Source organism: Pollicipes pollicipes, unplaced genomic scaffold, assembly GCF_011947565.3.
Source record: "Pollicipes pollicipes isolate AB1234 unplaced genomic scaffold, Ppol_2.1 Scaffold_4219;HRSCAF=4965_pilon_pilon_pilon, whole genome shotgun sequence".
Taxonomy (NCBI): Eukaryota; Metazoa; Arthropoda; class Thecostraca; order Pollicipedomorpha; family Pollicipedidae; genus Pollicipes; species Pollicipes pollicipes.
In genome coordinates this window covers 3,307,959-3,328,577 of record NW_023596448.1, presented here as the reverse complement: position 1 = coordinate 3,328,577, position 20,619 = coordinate 3,307,959, and the positions used below count along the sequence as shown (strand labels likewise).

The 20,619-nt window shown below is 57.3% G+C and overlaps 1 protein-coding gene across 1 annotated transcript; it reads left to right on the top strand.

Moving 5' to 3' along the window:
* The first annotated feature begins 376 nt into the window (after positions 1 to 376).
* Positions 377 to 15,100, top strand: eRF3 (eukaryotic translation release factor 3). Its single transcript, XM_037218180.1, has 11 exons — positions 377 to 615; positions 4,785 to 4,940; positions 6,559 to 6,711; positions 7,974 to 8,120; positions 8,593 to 8,738; positions 9,901 to 10,055; positions 10,500 to 10,646; positions 11,718 to 11,892; positions 12,954 to 13,217; positions 14,111 to 14,279; positions 14,709 to 15,100. The coding sequence occupies exons 1-11, from the start codon at positions 519 to 521 to the stop codon at positions 14,750 to 14,752; spliced, it is 1,653 nt and encodes a 550-aa protein (XP_037074075.1). The 5' UTR covers positions 377 to 518; the 3' UTR covers positions 14,753 to 15,100.
* The last annotated feature ends 5,519 nt before the right edge of the window (positions 15,101 to 20,619 follow it).

Below are 20,619 nucleotides of genomic sequence, written 5' to 3'. Positions count from 1 at the left end.
GGCTCGGCCGCCTCAGCACCCCCTACCTTCCCCAGACTTTCAAGGCATTACGGCCCCCAGGACCGGCTTGATTACATCCTTATAGGCCAGCTTATCCGACGCATTTAGGCTACAATTTGAGGGTGTTTTATTTCGCAGCCCAGTCCCACCTTTGCGGTCGACGCACCTCATTACTGATCTAGTATATTTTAGCATATATAAACTATGTAATACAATTCATCTTTAAAGGACAGCCAAAATGTGGTAAATTGAAGAGTTTTATTTCAATGCCTGGATTTTGTGCGTTTTTTGTATTTTTAAAAAACAGTTATCACATTTTAAAAATATAAGCTTTCACATCTAAATATTTGATACTAGATAGCTGACAACACGGATAGGTTGTTTCCGGTTATCGGGGCAAACGTGGCGCTGTGGGAGCGGGGGATATTATTCGTTGTTTCTTGTTCCACGATTATTTAATTAAGTGCGTGCTCAGTTGTTGAAATCGGGTGGAAACTCGAGCATCTGCGGATTTGAAAATGGAGCAATCAGGATCAGAACTCGAGCAGAGTCTGTCGAGGCTCAATGTGAACGCAGCGGAATTTGTACCATCATGGGCCACCCCTGCGGCGCCGGGTAAGTATGCCAATAACATATGCTTTGTTTCCAGGCCTTTGTCTCGCCTGATGCCCTTTTCTTCCTGTTTAACCCCAAATGTCTTATGAATGGTGAAATAGTCCGCAAGCCAAACTCACTGCCATCTTTTAGCCATTCAAACTTCGCATGCATGGGGATGCCTCAGATGCTCCCAGGCATTCACTCAGTAGACTGCCTGATAGGCTTCATGCCTTGTCATGACCCAGAACCCAGATATTGGGGTGTATCATTGTTGTAAATAAGTATCAAGGCACTGATAGCTACCTTGTCCTGCACAGGCACGCAGGCATGCAGTTGAGGTCAAAATTAGGCAATGGCATAGTTCCGTTTGTGCATCACCGTGCTGTCAAGATTTGATAACATATGACAAATTCAGGAATGTGGTCCACTGAGCTCCTGCCATGCTGTTTGGCTGTTTCATGTGGATGATAACAAGATGCTTATAGGACTATGTGGATGAACTTAGTGGTTGATTTAGAATAGTTCAAAAGTGAAATGCTGCCTTTGAAGTGATAAGGTAACTTCTGGTTAGTAAAAAAATAACAAGAAGATCAAGGTATCAAAGTGAGTGTTCTACATTTCCATGGGCTTTGCACTGAAATGGCCATCATGATCATTGGGTGAAGCTAATGGTTCTGCCATTCTGAAGAGAGAAGTCTGTCTAGTTTCTGAGCTCTATGTCAGCAAAGATGTCTGGGGTTTGGGAGACTATTTCAAGGTCACAGGCACTCATGACACCATGTTGATGTTATTCAAATCCTGCAATTCCACTGGCCACATGACAATAAAAGCCAGGAAAAATACCATTGTCAAGTCATTATTTCTGATATTAGGAAACCATTTCTAGATATGCCAGTCAATTGGTTTTCAATATTGTGCAAGATATAATGATAATCAAGCAATGCCTTACTGAGAATTGTATGTAGTCAACAGGTATTGCATTGTCTATCAGTGCTTTTTTCTTAAATGTAATATTTATATAAGTGAGCATGTTAAATGATTTATTATGCTGGCTTCAGTGTCTTCAAACATGAAACATTCCTTTAAAGTTTTGACTGAGTGTTGTTTATATATATATATATATATATATATATATATATATATATATATACTGGAGGGTTTCTTCAAATGGCTTGGTGCAATGGCTTGATGTATAATACATAACCTAGAGAAATTCAACATGATGCTTGTGGCTGGTCTGGTTCAATCTAATTTGCATCTGCTGACAAATGTTGCACCTTCTGTGATGTTCAAGACAGGTCCAAATCACACTGAATTTTATCAAACTTGCACTTTTGATGACATTTTTTGTATGATACAAATAATGCATACAAATATGTGGAGCATTTAATAACATAAAACAATAATGGCTTTGGAACCACCACTCTGCCTGTATCTGGTGCGCTGTTGTGTGCAGCTGGTTCACCTGTCAAGAACAAGCAGCAGAGGCTGGTGCAAGCAGGAAGCTTTCACATGCTCACCACTTTTTTGTTGTGGTGCTGGAATCTCATTGGTGGATCTTTGGCTACAGGTGCTGTGTGAGCATCTGTGTGAATGACTGGACAGGATAATATGGCATTTATGGAGACAACTAACACACACTCAAGACCAATGATACTTCATTGTTGGGTTTCCATGCTTTGATGAGTTGCTGCTCTTCTTTATATTTTACACCTGGCAGTGCATGTTATGGTTCCACTGTCCGTACCCTGGTTGAGTGTGTGCCTTTAGGTACAGTGCTTCAATAATGTGAGCAGTCCCAAGTTAAGACTTCCTACCTACTGATTTCCAGGGCATGACCCAAATATTGTTCTCCGCCCCAACCCTGCCCCAACAAGATGTTATGAAAATCTGCCATAATTGGCAGGCTGGGTGCTGTAATGGGATTTTGATGTGGTCTTCCCACCTAAGGTTTTACATTATGGACATAGCATTCCATAACAGGGTGGCTTGGAGCAAGGACTAACTATATGACTCTGATGCATCATAGCATCTTCTTCGCACAGGATGTTCAAAGGTGTGGTGCAGAATCTAGAAAAGGCCTTAAAAGGCCTTAAACAAGGTTATGCTGGCCAGGCCTAATTCTTGTTTGAGTCTGTTTGAAGCTAGGTGCTGGGCTCTGTGAATTTAGGTTGGACTGTCAGTATTGAAGTCAGGTTGTTATGCAGTGTTTTAATCCTTATGTTATATTACAGAAATATAATACAATGAAGAATTTGCTTTTACCTTTACATGTCAATCTCACAGCTGGATTTTTTGACCAAACCTTTTTGTTTAAGCTGGGATAGAATAATTCCACTGCACTCAGTCTTGCTACCATATAAGTATACTTTGCACCACAAAGAGAAGCAGGGGCACAAAGGTGCCCCATGGTTCATCTGCCCTTCAAACTCAGTCAATCACAACAAGGGGATGCTTAGAGAATGGGAGAAATGTTCAGTATTTTATGTATGGTGGTCTGAAATATTAATGGTAAGATGCCATGCTTGTGGGTATTATGGATCACCATGCCAGGCTGGAGTTGCAAACAATTACACCTGTAGTTGTGCATCTGTACTGATCTTCATAAGCCTGTGTGTGTATGGACTGTGGGTGCCTGTAAGTTGTCTGATATTCTTCACTGAAAGCTCCTGTTGATTTTCAGTTTTTGTAATAGAAAGACCAATGTCATGCATGCACAAAAATACTTACATGGACAGTGTGCCAATGTGTTTTCCTCTGGGGTACTGCAGCATTGATGAGCCCATCTGCATAAGGTGGATAGTGTTACATCACATTGCTTTTCATTTGTAAGCTGAAGGATTGCACTGTTACCATGCTGCCATAAATTTGCTTGTAACAATGTGCTGATCCTACTAAATAGGATTGTGAAGCTGCCATTATTTTGCTGTATGTTACTGTGTTATAGTAGTGTGGCAATGTTGAATGCTAGTTATCCTCCATTCAGTGAAATAACATTAAATACGAGAATGTACGAGTTCTTGGCGTTCTTAGGGCAAGTGTCATTTAGGTCAACTTTGTCCAACACAATGCTCACGGCTGGTGATCTCAGCCCCATTTTGGAGTGTATGATGGTTGATAACTGTGTCCATATGGACACGAATGCATCTAGCTTGGCCATAAATTGCTTTGGTTAGTGATGATATTTTTATTTTATGTATTTTTGATAAATTTGCTGTGAACCCTTTGGATGGATTTCTGGGATCAGTGCTCACGCTAAGTAGTGCTTGTTGTGTGAGCCCTGACCTCCTACCATCCGATCGCGCAATTCCAGGCAACGGCAGAATGTAGCGGCGAAAGCTTAACGTGCCGCAATGCTCGGCACGGTCCGTCCTGCTTCGCTGGCGTCAACTGACCTTTAGCGCGACCGCTGCCACCGGCTGCAGGCCATACCTGTCAAGGGCAAATAGGGAGCGCCTAAAGCGACTCGAACCCACCCCGCCATGGGTGGGTGAATCGGGAGGCAGGCGCTCTAACCAACTGAGCCACCGGGACGGACAAATGCAAATTGCATGATGCAAAGTAGCTGTCTGGCAGTGCTGGTCATTACATTCCAGCAGCCTTCATGACATGATTTAGAAGTTGCCCAACATGAATGCTAACTCTGCTTAGCATTGGTATTGGCATAGTTTGGCAATCCGTCAGGTCAAACAAAGTTGCTGTGAGACCATTTACCATAATGCTATTCTTCCACAGACACTTAAAATACCACGTCTATCCTTTATTGTCCCACATTTACTAAGCAGACTAAAACCACCAGCCACGGCAAGAGCCAAATGACGCTAACACTGCCGGATGGCAGGTTGGCCAGGCCGTGCCACCCTGTGATGGCCATCACGCGTGTCACCCCGCATCGAGCTGCCCACAACAGTCACCTGATTGTACAGGCCCCCACACGCCATGCGCTCATCTCCCTGTCCGAGCAGTGCTGTCATGGACGGGAGCCTGTCACCCGTGTGCTCACACAGTGCTTCCATGTACTGTGCCATGTCCCTGGCCACCAGCAGCAGGCAGCAGGCGTTCACAGCGCCGCTGCCTGGCTAGGCCCCCGCCAACCGTGTCCGCGCCGCGCGGGTTCCCTCCCAGTTGAGTGCGCGTGGTGGCGCGCGGCGCCGGCGCCGCTCACCATCCGGTCGCGCTGCCGGCAGACCCGCCGCCGCCGGAGGACGGGCCGCGTCCCGCCTCGTCCACCAACTCGTCGGCCACCACACCCGGCGACGACACGAGCGGCAAGCACTCGGCCGGCGCCGCCGACGCCACCGTTGACAACTGGGAGGAGACGGCCGACAGCACGTCCGAGGCCGGTCAGTGGCGCCCGCTTCGGCTCGCCTGTGGCGGCCGGCCTCCGGCGCTGGAGCTGGAGCCCGCCGGAGCACATGGCTCCAGCGCTGGAGCTGGGCCCGCTGGATCACGCGGCTCCAGCGCTGGGGTTGGGCCCGCCGCATCACACGGCTCCGGCGCTGGAGCTGGAGCCCGCCGGATCACACGGCTCCAGCGCTGGAGCTGGAGACCGCCTACGGTGCCCGCCCGGCCTCCGGCGCTGGAGCTGGAGCCCGCCGGATCACGCGGCTCCAGCGCTGGGGCTGGTGTCCGTCGGAGCTCACGGCTGCAGCGCTGTAGTTGTGCGTGTTCACTGGGCTGTCCATGTGTTGCCTTGGTTTGGATATGTCTCTCGTCTCATCCTGCGTCTGTCTCACCTGTTTCGCTGCCGCTCACTCAGCTACGTGCATTGTCTGTCTGTTTACCGCTTTACATGTGTTCTCTGTTCGCTCTCGTCTATGTCGTGTCCCCTTTCAAGTCCCATTTCCACTTTCTTTTTATCCTTTTTTTCCCTCTCATCTTTTGTATACCCTCTATTTTTACTGCTGCCAATCTTACCTCTTGTCTCCATTTTTTTATGTGAATTGTGTTTCTCCGTGGTATCTTTCCCTTTTGTTGACCCTCTCACTTTGTGTGACTTTCCGCTCGTTTCTTATCTGCCTCTGCTTCTCTACCGTTATTTGCCAGATTTTTTTACGACTTGACATCCCGCCTGCCTTGCTTGTTTATGAGGATGAACTCTAAAGTTAATTAATGCTGTTGTGCCGACTCGACGTCTGCTCCCGAATTCATTCAGCGATGAAACTCCCAGGCGAAATACGGTGGCGCCGTTCTTTTCACTTCCCGCCAGAGCGTTCGTGCGGCGCCGATTGAACTGCCACGTAGCGGATGTTTTGCCAGGAAGCTGACTCGTCTTAAGCCGTGGCAGTTATATCCTCCGGGCCGACATTTCTGGCATCTGCAAAAGGCGTGATGTTCTGTGCGTTTGCCCGTCGAGTCGCTCTTCTGAGTTCTCTGGTGCTGTGTATTGCGCTCGCACGCCCCGCGGATGCAGCCCGCGTCATCCCCCGGCCGATGGGCGCAGCCAGGCTGGACGACTCGGCACGTCGTCCTCCCGCGTACGCTGCCGTTCCCCGGGCGCGGCGGCACGCTATCGCAGGGGCCGATCGTCCAATCAGCCGGGACCAATCTGCGACTGCTTCCGCCCGGGTCTGGCCGGCGGTCTGGAGGGGAGGCGACGGCGGCGCGGGAGGAGCGCGGAGCCGCCCGGCGACACCAGTCGCAGTCCGTCGGGCGTCGTCACCGCCAGCCGGTGCCAGTGTCCGGCGGGTTGGGTCTGATCGGCGGCGCCACCGACCTCTCCTCTGCCGCGTGCGCGCCTGTCGCTGGTGGAGGAGGCAGACCGCGAGGAGACGCTGCCGATGCGCGGTGAGCGCGCGGAGCTCTGGCCTCGGTGTGCCCGCCGCTGACCCGGTCCGGGCCGTGCCGACACCGGCGCTGGCCGAGCCACTTCGGTCGGCGAGGCCGCGCCCGGAGCCGGCCCCACTGCGGCCGCTGCCGCCGCCACGCGCCCGACACCCCTAACGCGCCCTCCGCCGCCAGTGACGCCAAACGAGGAGGATGAGGCCGAGGACGAGGACGAGGACGACGGCAGCGAGTCCAAGGAGCTGAAGCCGCGCAAGAAGAAGGTGCGGCAGCCGTCGGAGCGCGAGAGCACCAAGGAGCACGTCAACATGGTCTTCATCGGACACGTCGGTCAGTGCCAGCCCGCCGGGCCAAACCATCAACATTTCAGCGTGGATAGCTCTGTGAACAGAGGTGTTGGGCTTCCGGGATGAAAATGCGGAATGTGTACATGCATGCCTTTTTAAATCATGTTTTGTGATTTTTTTTGTATCAGTGAATTCACTTTTCTGCTGTAACACAGCCGCGCCTTTTTTATGGACACTCATCCGCGTTTCGTGCTCTCTACGCTGGGTACCATTTATCTTCACTCTGTGGGAAATAGGTTGAGGTCGTAAAGTCCATGGCGTGACGGGGTTTATTGTTGTACTAAATGGCAGTTTTAAAGTATGGCGGAGCCCCTGGACGTTATGGTATTGGTCTCGGACTGTAGCTGCTTGTCGGATGTTACTTTCACATTCTATGACCGATTGCCGTTATTTAATTTATATACGTAGACGTGACAAGTAGCCTTATGTTGATCGTAATCCGTCTATCTTGGATGCGCGTTGGCAGTTCCCTTCGGCGGCATCCCTTTTCACAAGTGGCAGAACGCTGGCGGCTGCGTCGCCCGAGCCGTCGGCGGGAGGGGGGGGGTCAGACCGCAGGCCGGCGCCGTCAGCGGCGGCGCGGCCGTGGGCGGCAGCGGCGGGGGTGTGTCACCCACTATGCAGATGGCGACATGTTTGTCGGACGGTGCGGGACGGCACTCGGCAGCGAGTAGTCCAGGAATACCGCCCACCGGTGAATGAGAACGCTGCGGCGGGCCGGCCGGGGGACAGCGGCCACCCATGTTGACATTGGGCGCACGGTTTCGGGCGTTATTGAGAATGCAGCCGTATGGACGGTTTGTATCGCAGCTGGGGATAGTGTTCATGCGCTTTTCCCTGTTGTAGGCAAGTCTCTTAGTGTTGTTTTTTTTTATTCATGTTGCCGCGGGACATTACATATTATTGTACCTCACATATTACCATGAACTGCCCTTTTCCTTGTGTTGTTTCCTCCCGTTCTGTGATAGGGTCTAGCACATTCTGTTCCCAAACGTATTTCTATGCACTTTGCATGACCGTATTAGTTATCAGGCGTCTCCGCGGCCGACGTAGGCGCCATTCTGGCACCGGCCTTCCGTGGTCGTAGCATACCGTCGGTAGTGACCAATTGCCATGCATGCCACGGCCCCTGGCTGGACGCGGCAGACGTGTGTCTGTTGTGACCGCGCGCCGCCCGTTACACCCCGTGCGTCCGAGCGTCCGAGCGTCCGGTGACCGGACCGTCTGGTGACCTGTCGCTGCCAGACGCGGGCAAGTCGACCATCGGCGGACAGATCATGTACCTCACCGGCATGGTGGATAAGCGGACCCTGGAGAAGTACGAGAAGGAGGCCAAGGAGAAGAACAGGGAGACCTGGTATCTCAGCTGGGCGCTCGACACCAACCTGGAAGGTCAGTGGTGCGCCGCCGGGCTTCGGGGGGGGGGGGGGGGGGGGGGTGCAGGGGGACCTGCCGGCTCGGCCGGGCGCCCGCCATCGGTATGTCAGGTGGGCGACGACGGCAGACTCGGGGCCGTGGTGCCGGGCCTGCTGTGTACGGTGACAGCCGGTGGCGACGCGAGCGCTCGGCGCGGGCGCGGATCAGCACGCCGTCCGTGCCGCCCCGGGGTGTCGGCGCGAAGGGGGGGGGGGGCGGCTGCCGGTCACCCTCTGTGGCAGGCCGTCCACACGACCGGCCGCGACGCTCGCAGCACGCTGCTGGCTTATCATGACCGCGTGTTCACGTGAGGCGACCGTGTGCCTGCCGGCCGGAGGCGTGTGCGGCTCCCGGAGCGCTCCCACCGGGCCTCCAGCGGCTGGCCGAGGCGGCGCGGCCGCTCACACCCCGCCGCCATCGCTCATCGGCCGCCTGTTTTTGCCGCCAGAGCGCGACAAAGGCAAGACGGTAGAGGTGGGGCGAGCGTACTTCGAGACCGACAAGAAGCACTTCACCATCCTGGACGCACCCGGCCACAAGAGCTTCGTGCCCAACATGATCGGCGGCGCCTCGCAGGCCGACCTGGCCGTCCTGGTGAGACCGTCGCGCCCCGCGGCGTGGCGCTGGCGCTTCAGGGCGGCAGCGTGCTGACGCGTCCGTGAGTGGTGTTAGCCGGTGTGGAGTGCGGTCACCGTGTGCGGCAGCGGCGTGAGTCGTAACGTCACGAATAGGACCGACAGCCCAGACCGGTGTTCCGTCCGCACTGACGCGTCTTGAACGTGATGTACTTGCGCGTGCTTGCGCCATCAGTCGTCGGACCCTATCGATCACCGAGACGCGTCGCCTCACGTCGCTTTACAGCGGCTGATGTGTCGTCGCGGCGTGTGTGACGCGTCGGCGGCGTACCGGCGGCGCCGTTCTGTGCGAGGCCTCGAACAAGACTGGGGCGGACACGGATATCATGTATGGTGCGCTGCGCCGCCGCCGCCGCCGCCGGCCGGCATCGCTGGCTGTGGCTCCGTCGGGCCGCGCTCTCGACGACGGCGTCGGCTCGCCGGAGAGGCGCGCGCCTGCGGAGTCGGGCAGGCCGGCGGCGGCGGCGCGCCGTTCGGGGAACCGGGACGGTCACGCCGCAGCGGTGGAGCAGTTCCGCGGCCGGGCGGCGGCGGTGGCGGATGTCCGGGCGCTAGAACCGCGCCCGGTGATTGTCGCGTGGGCGCACCAGGATCTGTCCCGACATGCTGCTGGGTGGGCTGTTCGGCGGAACTGGGCGGACCTCCGGGCAGTGCGGACCACGCTGGGATGTAGGCCACGCTGTGGGCGAGGTTGGGGCATGACGTCGAGAGATGAACTGGGACAGCTCTGCTTGAAGTGCATGTGGCATATGATAAAAACAGTCTGTGGCATAGGACCCGTGCTGGTGGGAATACGTACTGCCCCTCACTCCGTCACCCCTTCCCATAACCACACGCTATGGAGTCATTCACGCCCGCATGGTTGCCAGCTTACGCGCCGGCAATAATGGGGCTGTGCAGAGTTGCGCAGCACACCCTGTATTTATGTCTGTGAACACCGCGGCGCTGAGACCCGGCGGCGTTGGTCCTTCGCTCGGTGCCATCAGCGCGCACGTCCGTGCCGCCTGCTTGAGACCGCGTGCTCGCGCTCAGCCGACGCCAGCGCCACCGGCGGAGCGGCGGGACCGTCGTGGTCACAGGTGCGACCTGACCTGACCTGACCGGCCGTCCGCCGCCGCCAGGTAATCTCGGCGCGCAAGGGCGAGTTCGAGACGGGCTTCGACCGGGGCGGGCAGACCCGCGAGCACGCCATGCTGGTGAAGACGGCCGGCGTCAAGCACCTGGTGGTGCTGGTGAACAAGATGGACGACCCTACCGTCCAGTGGTCCGAGCAGAGGTCAGTCCGCGGTCCACGGTCCGCGGTCCGCGGTCCGCGGAGTGGTCTGTCCGGCGCCGTCCGTTCGTCCGTTCGTCGGTCGGCTGACGAGTCGCGAGAGCGGAGATCGCTCCAGCGCCGCCCGCCCACGGGCAGCGGCTGGCTGGAGAGCGATCTGTGCATGTTGAGAGGGGAGGTGTATCGCTGGTGGGTGTTGTCGAGTCATCTGGGGCATTTGTTGCACGGTGTGTGGTGCGGCATTTGCTTGTTTTTTTTTTAACGTTTTTGCACTTGGTTGTCCTTAATTTGTACAACATAGGCCTCACGTGATGTTTTACGCATGTGACGAACACGCGGCGTCATAACGAAAGCACAGGGTCCTGCCACCGCCATCCTCATTTTTGAGTTGCACTGTCCGATTGTCGGCCCGCCGTGTCTTAACACAGACCCGTCATGCCGCCACAGGTACAGCGAATGTAGGGACAAGTTGATGCCGTACCTCAAGAAATGCGGCTTCAACCCCAAGACCGACGTGGCAATTATGCCATGCTCGGGCCTGACCGGAGCCGGCCTCAAGCAGCCCGTGGACCCGGCCGTCTGCCCCTGGTACAGGTCAGTGGTACGCGCGCGCGCGCCCCCGCCGGCTCTGGCGCTCGGGCCTGACCGGAGCCGGCCTCAAGCAGCCCGTGGACTCAGCCGTCTGCCCCTGGTACGGGTCAGTGGTACGCGCGCGCGCGCGCCCCCGCCGGCTGGCGTTCGGGCCTGACCGGAGCCGGCCTCAAGCAGCCCGTGGACCGGGCCGTCTGCCCCTGGTACAGGTCAGTGGTACGCGCGCGCGCGCGCCCCCGCCGGCTCTGGCGTTCGGGCCTGACCGGAGCCGGCCTCAAGCAGCCCGTGGACCGGGCCGTCTGCCCCTGGTACAGGTCAGTGGTACGCGCGCGCGCGCCCCCGCCGGCTCTGGCGCTCGGGCCTGACCGGAGCCGGCCTCAAGCAGCCCGTGGACTCAGCCGTCTGCCCCTGGTACGGGTCAGTGGTACGCGCGCGCGCGCGCGCCCCCGCCGGCTCTGGCGTTCGGGCCTGACCGGAGCCGGCTTCAAGCAGCCCGTGGACCGGGCCGTCTGCCCCTGGTACAGGTCAGTGGTACGCGCGCGCGCGCCCCCGCCGGCTCTGGCGTTCGGGCCTGACCGGAGCCGGCCTCAAGCAGCCCGTGGACCGGGCCGTCTGCCCCTGGTACAGGTCAGTGGTACGCGCGCGCGCGCCCCCGCCGGCTCTGGCGCTCGGGCCTGACCGGAGCCGGCCTCAAGCAGCCCGTGGACCGGCCTTCTGCCCCTGGCACAGGTCAGTGGTACGCGCAAATGGTCTTCCGCTGTAGCATCGCCGTGTCAACCCGCTTGTGCACTTAGTCTGGGGGGCTGACCACAAGCCCTCCGCTGCGGAGTGCCTCTAGCGCGCCGCGTCCCCTGCCGTAGGCCTTCTGTCGGCCCCCGCGTGCTGCGCCGCGCTCCCTGCGCCCCCTGCGGCGTCTCCTGGCATCGGCCGGCCGGTCTGTCCGCAGCGGCGCCACTGACGTCACCGGTCCGTCCGCAGGGACACCACTAACGTCACTGGTCCGTGGACAGCGACGTCACTGACGTCACCGGCCCGTCCGCAGGGACACCACTAACGTCACCGGTCTGTCGGCAGCGGGCCGGCGTTCATCCCGTACATCGACACGCTGCCGTCGATGCAGCACAACCCGGAGGGACCGTTCATGATGCCGATCGTCGACAAGTACAGCGACCGGGGCACCATCGTGCTGGGCAAGGTGGAGAGCGGCACCTGCAAGAAGGGACAGACGCTGCTGCTCATGCCCAACCGGGTGAGTGGAGGCGCGGGGCCAGTGTCCGTCGGAGCGGGCTCGCGGGTGGCGATGGCCGGCCGCTGGCGGCCGTGACAGGCGCGGAGATCGCAGGGGCGCGCGGGTCCGAACGGGACGCGCTCTCGTTGTTGTTGAGTGGATCTCAGAGGCCGGGATGTGGCCGGTCACTCCGTGGCCGCTCGTAAACGGGGCGCTTACGACCGGGGGTGAAAATTTCGTCGTTTCGGGTCCCTGCTGATTGTGTCGTCTCTGGCCGAACGCGGCGGCGTCAATCTTGTCTGTGTCGTAACGCGGCGCGGCGTGCTAGATGGAAGACCGCTGGGCGAGTTTCGGGCGGCCCGGTCTGGCCACACACGGAAGCTCTAGTCTGGGCGGTGGCGCCCGGAGCGCTCGGCGCCTCACGGTCGCGGCGGGTCTGGCGTTGAGCTGGCGCAGCGCCACCGCGTGCGGGCCTGATCCGGGTCGCTGGCCGGCTGGGGGGGCCCGCTCCCGCGACGCGGCCGGTCTCTGCGCTGCTCTCGCCTTGTGCGGAGACACGGCCGCTGTCGTCGCCCAGGCGGACTGGTCGGCGTTGACGAGTGACGCGCGGATAGAAATGCGGCACCGCGCAAATCCGGTGCGAGCCTCCGTCATGAGGCCTGCGTTGGGACAAAGTTCGCGCGTCATGTGTGACGAGAATTTGCTAGCATTAGCCTGGCTCCCAGCTCCTGTGTAGCTGCCGCAGCATGCTGTGCGACGTATAGTCGTGCAGTCCGAATGGCCTGCATACCTTACCTCGATTGAACTGCAGTTGGAGGGTTTCGTTCCTGCGAAGTCGGTGTGTGAGTGGAAAGCGTGAGAAATTGCTGTACAATGTGGAATAGCAGCTTTTTATTAGCCTGGGAGTGTTGTGCTCTTGTACCACGTCTCTCTCTCTCTCTTTCCTCGTTTTTTTCCATACTAAAACTGCTTTCAAAACCACGTACAATTATAAAAACTCACCCGGCGGCCCAGACAGCTCGCCGCACGCCACGCCCTGTCGGCCGCCGGACCGCACCTGAGCCTCCCGCTTCGTCCGGCAGATGTCCGTGCAGGCGGACGCGCTCTGGTCCGACGACGAGGAGGTGACGTCGGTGGTCGGCGGCGAGAACGTCAAGATCCGGCTGAAGGGCGTCGACGAGAACGACATCTCGTCGGGCTTCGTGCTGTGCGACCCGTCGCGGCCGGTGCCGACCGGCCGCGTGTTCGACGCACAGGTGGCCATCCTGGAGCACAAGTCTATCATCTGCGCCGGCTACTCGGCCATCTGCCACCTGCACACGGTCGTCGAGGAGGTCACCGTTAAGGTCAGCCGCGCTGGCGCCGGTTGTCTTTGCGGGTCGTGCTCCCGCTTGGGGTCCGGCTGGACAGCATGGCTGACGTTTTGTGTGTGTGGTGCGGCTTTGGGAAAGACTGTTGTGTTGTCACTGTGGTCTTGTGTAGTGCTGGGGTAGTGCGAGCTATGAGCGTCCTGTTGCTTGTCACACCCGACTTTCACTTGACTTCTACGTTATACGTCACATCTATTTTCACGTTATTCGTCACATCTGACTTTCTAACCCTTCTTCTCACTCATTCCTCACAGTCGACTTTCATCACCTGACTTCGGTTAGCCTGTGGCGCAGGGCTAGTCTTGGACGCCCGTGGCCTTGCACGGTCCCGTCGTTGGCCCCGCATTTGATGCTGATCGTGTGGACGCAAGCCATGAACGCAGCCGCCCCCTGCATCTCGTAACCCAGCGGTGACTGGTGGGGCTCCCCCGGCACGGAATGATTGGATTCACACCGGTCCTCCCGATCCTTCGTCGCGCTTCGCACGCTCGTGGACCCCGTCTGCCAGTAAGACAGACTCTGCAGGGGTCTCGTAGTGCAGGGGACGCAGCGGACTCGAGTCTCAAACCATGCAGCAGCGCCGTCGGTCCCAAGCGTCGCAATCGTGATGATTTTCCCTTGCTGACCTACGAACTTGACCTCGCAGTTTATGACCTGCTGCTGCTCGTCGGGCCGCTCTGTTTGCACGTGCCGTGACCCCTGTCCGACCCCACAGATGACCCCCGCACCGCGTGACCTGACTGCACTGTGAGCCTCTCCGGACGAGGCACGTGCCCCCTGCTGACCTCGGGTGCGCGTGTGTGGTGCGTGTGCGTGCCGGCCGCGTGCCGCCGCCGCCGCGTCTGACCGCCGCCTCACCGGCCCGCCAGGCGCTGCTGTGCATGATCGACAAACGGACGGGCGAGAAGTCGAAGAGCCGGCCGCGGTTCGTCAAGCAGGACCAGGTGGTGATCATGCGGCTCGAGTCCAGCGGACCCATCTGCCTAGAGGTCTTCAAAAAGTTCCCCCAGCTGGGCCGGTTCACACTACGCGACGAAGGTGCGTCGCGCAGCGCCGCGCCGCAGCCGAAGGCAGCGTCCGGGGCGCCCGCCTCTGTGTTGTTGGCGGCGCAGTTGCCGTCTGTTGTCTGGCCTTTATGGCAGCATTTGGTGCGGCCGAGGGCCTTTCGCGTTGCCAGCGCAAGTGCAGCGGAGAGAAACACGGAGGATACGGAGAGTAGTTTCAGCATGTGTTTTGGCGCTTAACCGATTGTTTTCTGTGGCGCGGTGTCTGCTGTCAGCTGACCGTGGAGTTAAGAGATATGTCAACACGATCATGTTTCGTGACTGCTATCGTAGAGCTTAAACCATGTAGCGCATTTATAGGAACAATGCTAGTTCAACGGGCATATTTGCAATGGACAATGTCAACAATGCAGCGTCTTCGACTCCATCTCCCAACCGGCTAACATCTTTTCCTCCGTTTCAGGAAAAACGATCGCCATAGGAAAAGTGCTTAAGTTAATCGAGTGAACTGTGTTACTTAGTGGCAATGTGCCGGCCGGGTTCGGTCGGCGCGTGATGGAGGGAGAGACGTAGGGACAGCGGCTATTCCGATTGGCGGTGGTCGCCAGGGACGAGGCGCCGCTCGTGCCGGGTGCCGGCCGGCTCCTGGCCCCCACTCACCTATATCTTGTGTGATGGCCTTAATTTAATGACCGCCGATAGGCGAGTGCGTCGGGAGCAAGGACAGGTGCTGCCGTCTGGCGGGATGACGCGAAACAGGATCTGGACAGGTGGCCGAAGGGTGGCGGTGGCGCGGCGGGGGCGACTGTGCAGCATTGCCGCCATTGTGTTGAATACATATTCTGATAGATTTTATACCGCAAGTATGTTTCTAAAATTCCTGTTCCGGTGGTGCCCCGCGGTGCCGGCGTGTGCGCGATGCGGCCGGGCGCTGTGCGCGTGCGCACGGGCCCGGCCGCGGTGGGAGCCGCCGGGGCCGGGCGGCCGCCCGCGCCCCGGCGGACGGTTTCCGAGGGGCGGGGCACCTGTTGTGGCTGTTCCCTCCCGGCTGCGCGCCCCGCCGCGGCGCCCGTTCTCCGTTGTTGTCTCTCGCCCGGGCGCACGCCCCGTGGCGGGCGCGCGCCTGCCGCCGGCGGGCCGCCGAGTCGGCGCCTCGCGGAGGAGCGGCCGACCTGGACGGTCGGCCGCCGCGGACGGAGCGGGCCGACCCTCTCCCTTCCCCCTCCCTTCCCCTCCCCCGGCGGCCTCCTTCGGTTGGGGGGTTCACCATGGTTTTATCCGCGTTGGAAGGCTTTTTATCAAAAGTGGAAAATAAACAGTTCTGAACAGTGCCGTGTTTCTGCTCTGAGTTGGGCGTCTGCGATTTGGAGCCAAGGATGAGGCAGATTACAGCCAAGTGACTAGCGATGGTAATTATTCGCAACCATAATTACTCCGCAGTCACTACTGCCCACTTTGCCATGTGTTTCTGAGTCAGCGATCGCATTGCAGCAGGCTGGGGTAACGCGCACGGGTGGTGGCGACGCTCGGTTGGGGGTTCATTTTAACCCACCTGAGGTCTTATAAACAGCTCGGCCGAAATAAATGGAGAGCTACGGCACCAAATTTACTGAATAGATGGGCCTGTATGCGCGCTCACTTGTGTGCAGTGTTGGGATCACTAGGTGACCTTGACATGCGGGTCGAATTAAGTCAGACTCCAAATCAATGCCGGAAAATCCGGACCTTTGTACACATCTTTTGCCTAGGTACCTCTCCTAAACCAAAGGTCAAGTGTTAATTTCAGATTGATGACATTTGACCACAAAGTCAGCTAACGAAACCCTGCAAGATTTATTTTGTATTTCGCTAGCCGTCAAGGACTACGCTAGACGACATGCTCCTAGAAGCAAAAAGTTTGCCGGGGTCATTTTAGGTAGGTGACCTCTTCCGACTTTTACGAGGTTCAATTACGCGTCTGTTGACATCCCTCCGATCGAGAGATTTAAAATAATCGCCAAAACTAGCCCACAAAACAAGGCCTGTAAAGGAGGACCATAAGACAAAGAAGGACAGGTAAGACAATAGAACGAAATTTGTCTTACATAAGACAAGTAAGATAAATTCCATCGACTCAGGTCAATGGAATTTGTCTTACTCTGAATTAAATTGTCTTCTTGTCAAAGTAACCGTCTCAAAGATGCATGGCTTCGTCTAAAAGTCCCCTGTCACATCAGATTGGACGATCCCTAGGAATTGCCTTCGCTGACAGCCATGGCCTTACTGAGCTATCGGCTGCCATAGGTCAGCGACACGACAAGGTGCACGTCATTTTACACCAAAAGATTGCTATTTGATTTGCTACAGCTATGCAAAGTTTGACGCAGTTACGCCACGCCGTCCGGAAGACATTTTGGAAGTTCGGAGGTTAATTCCTTGGGGGTCAAACTGACCACCTCCCCACCCCCCCGAACGCGTGTTCAGTGACGAGTCTGAGCAATCACCGCGCAGCGCGCCTTCTTCCATAGGGAGTGTGCCTATTCCCACATGGATATTTGGCGGCTCTTTAACCCCGAATCCAACGTGTTTTGGTAAAAGTGAGCGTTATGAGGGTACGCTTTAGAACCTACTAACTAACTGGAACCACGCATGCCGACCTCGACATGGTCCAGCAAGCGCTCGAGAACTCTCTGGTCCGCTCGGAGTGCCGAAGGTCCAAACCTGCGGACTATCGCGTCAGTGCTTGGTGTGCGTTACAAGACATGGAGCTCCGAGATCCCTATGGATGCCGTTCTAACCGTGGAAGAGTGGTGGTGATGTGTTAGTATGGACGCCGTGACCATTAATTGTGCGCCACACCACACCGGAATGACAAAGGAACGGCCCCTGGGAGGTTTGTTTGGCTCTGAATCATGGATCCCAGTGCCGGCCAAGCACGTGCAGACTGCGTACGGTGCGTCGTGTCCGCAGTTGCCTTGACTGGACCCAACCTGACCTATCCTCGACCTGTTCTGACTGAACCCCTGATCGAGGCTAATCAGGACTAATATGACTGAGCCTGATCTAAGCTGGCCTAACCTCATCTGGATGGACCTGACCTGACCCGACCTGACTTAACCTAACCTAACCTTATGTGACCGAATCTGACCTAACCTAACCTAGCCCCATCTGATTGAACCTGACGAGGTCTAACCCAGCCTAACCTCATCTGACTGAACCTGACCTAACCTAACCTCATCTGACTAAACCTGACCTAACCTAACGTTATCTGACTGAACCTGACCTAACATAACCTAACCCGATACGACTGAACCCAGCCAAACGTAACCAACTGTAACGAAGGGAAATAGTATTACGTGTGGGTGATGTTAAGCTGTGTGGCTTGGACACCTGCGCTGGGTTTGTCTTCATACGGCCACGCCGCGCCACAACCCGGTGACCGCGGCACTTGCAGCCGTAGACGCGTCGTATTGTTCACCCTCGCGTCGTAGCTCCGCGACTGCCGAAGGAACGGCGAAACCGCCATTTACCTATCTGCTAATGGCCTGGGCCAACATCGATCGGATTCCATTTGAATAATGAGGGGCAATCGTATTTGAACAGACTGCTGGTGCCTGCTGTCGTCCACTTCGCAATGGCGGACGCACCGTTGCCACCAAATGCACTCGTGAAGCTAAAAAAAGCGCGATTACTGAACTAGTGCCCCAGGTCTCAGGGACGGCGAAGCCGTGGCTCCAAGCCTGATTCCGCTGGTACCGCAGGCCATTTTGTGGCCGCAGAATTCTGGTTTTCTGCTACGTTGCCACCGTCCCAATGGCAATGCACGCTGTTGCCGAAAGAATCGGAAGATGTATTGCAGCAATAAGCGCGGTCATATATTTCAATGAGCGTCACAGAAGCGAATGTCAGCCAGAAGTTTCGAGCGTCAATACACCCGGCGTCGGCGTGCTGGGTGAACAATTTCGGCGACAAAGTCCGGATGTGTTGCAATAGTTCTGGCGATAGTTTTGGCAAAGCTGATATAGCATCTGTCATAGCCGTGAGCTTATTGTGTATTGGCCAAGGTAACACCCCATCTTTGTGTTGGCGAACGGATTTTTGATCACGAGGCCCGGGATACTGGCAGGATTACCTCCTACTGCGTTTCAATTTCCCCATCAGATTGGATTTGGAAGAATGCATCAGCAATGATGATAACAGGTTATTGCGTCGTAAACAATCGAGCCATTATGAAAGGCTCCGACAACCGAACGTTTTGCTTAACGTTCGCAATACTTCCACACATAAATGCACCCCGCAGTACTCACGTCTTCAAGGGGTAATGGGGGCTTCAGCAATAGGCGGTAGCAGTACTTAGAGACGGTTTGGAAGTATGAACGCTGGGCTATGAGAAAGGCCAACGGTACATGATGCCTTCATTACGGCTATTTTGTGGCGATGTTGGTTTGCTTTTGGCGCAAACTGTGGCCGCGGTTCGAGCCGAGGTATTCAGCTGAGTGCGCCCCCATCATCCACGTGCAGCAGCCGCGACCACAGATCGTTGCAGATCACGCAAGTGTCAATGATCGTATATTAACGCTGGAACGCTGACTTGCAAATGCGATGCAAACGAACGGTGTCATGGCGCCGTTGGCCGAGACTGGCGTCAGCACCGCTGCTGAAGCTGCAGCTCGCGGCTCAACGCCGATGGCCTCACAGAAGCAATCCGCCTAAATAAGACGCCCGAGCTGCCTGATCTATCGTCGCCATGGCAACCGCAGCCTCCACGGCCGAGGAGCGAGCCGAAGCAGCAATCGACGCTTCTCGGTTGATAACAGTCGGTAATGCTAAGCCCGCGATGTCGGATTTAATAACGTACGTAACATTCGATAGCACACATGACTGAGAAAATACACGGATGTTCACACAAAAATGAATGGATCGCCATCGCCCGCGCGTATGTCTATCGTAACACTACACCGAGGCTAAACACAGCTGAGTCTGGAAGGCAGTGGCAGACAGCGAGACACCTGAACGAAGACTACGCGGCCCATAATATCCTGATTGCTATCAAGCGTCATCTACGTAGCATGCGTCCATCACGACTGTAGATATATAGATAACAACGCAGCGTAACAAGTTGCGGTAACTTGTCTGTCCTGGAACGGGGTACGAACTAGTAAAATGTGACACATGGCTCGTCTGGCCTAACTAGTCCGCCCACTCTAACTCACTCACCCGTCAGACAACGCCCAACCTGGCCAAGCATACACAACGCAACGTATGGCACTGCGTTTACCGCTGCCCGGCGGCCCAGCGCTCCTAAAGCCTCCGGCGCGGCCGTTCTTACTGGCATATGTGCTGCAAACCGGTGAGCCCGGCGACCTGGACCGGCTGAGGGCACGACACTTGATGGGGAGGGGGCTGTCCAGGCAGCCCAGCCGTCGGTGGGAAGTCACTCTCAGCTGGCAGCTGAGGCGCATGGCGCAGCTGAAGCGCCGTCGTCGTCTTCGGTGACCTCGCTGGGAGGGTGACTAACGCTCAACTGAGCGGCGCAGTCGACTGCCGGCGCTCGATCCAGAGGCGCAGCCGGCGCCCGATTAAGAGGCGCTGCCGGCGCCCGACCCAGAGGTGCTGCCAGCGCTCGATTTAGAGGCGCCGCCAGCGCTCGATTCAGAGGTGCTGCCAGCGCTCGATTCAGAGGCGCTGCCGGCGTTCGACCCAGAGGTGCTGCCAGCGCTCGATTCAGAGGCGCTGCCGGCGCTCAATTCAGAGGTGCTGCCAGCGCTCGATTCAGAGGCGCTGCCGGCGCTCGATCCAGAGGTGCTGCCAGCGCTCGATTTAGAGGCGTTGCCGGCGCACGATCCAGAGGTGCTGCCAGCGCTCAATTTAGAGGCGCTGCCGGCGCTCGGATCCAGAGGTTGCTGGCCAGCGCCTCAATTAGAGGCGCTGCCGGCGCTCGATCAGAGGCGCTGCCGGCGCCTCAATTCAGAGGTTGCTGCCAGCGCTCGATTCAGAGGCGATGCCGGCGCTCGATCCAGAGGTGCTGCCAGCGCTCAATTTAGAGGCGCTGCCGGCGCACGATCCAGAGGTGCTGCCAGCGCTCAATTTAGAGGCGCTGCCGGCGCCTCGATTCAGAGGCGCTGCCGGCGTTCGATCCAGAGGCGCTGCCAGCGCTCGATTTAGAGGCGCTGCCGGCGCTCGATTCAGAGGCGCTGCTAGCGCTCGATCCAGAGGCGCTAGCCGGCGTTTGATCCAGAGCGCTACCGGCGCCCGATTCAGAGGCGCTGCCGGCGCTCGATTCAGAGGCGCTGCCACCGCACCCGGTCCAGTTCCGATGAACTATAATACTGCGCACCGTTAAGCACGAATCAGGGAAGCTGAAATGCTGGAAAGGGCGGGGCGCCAGCTCCCTC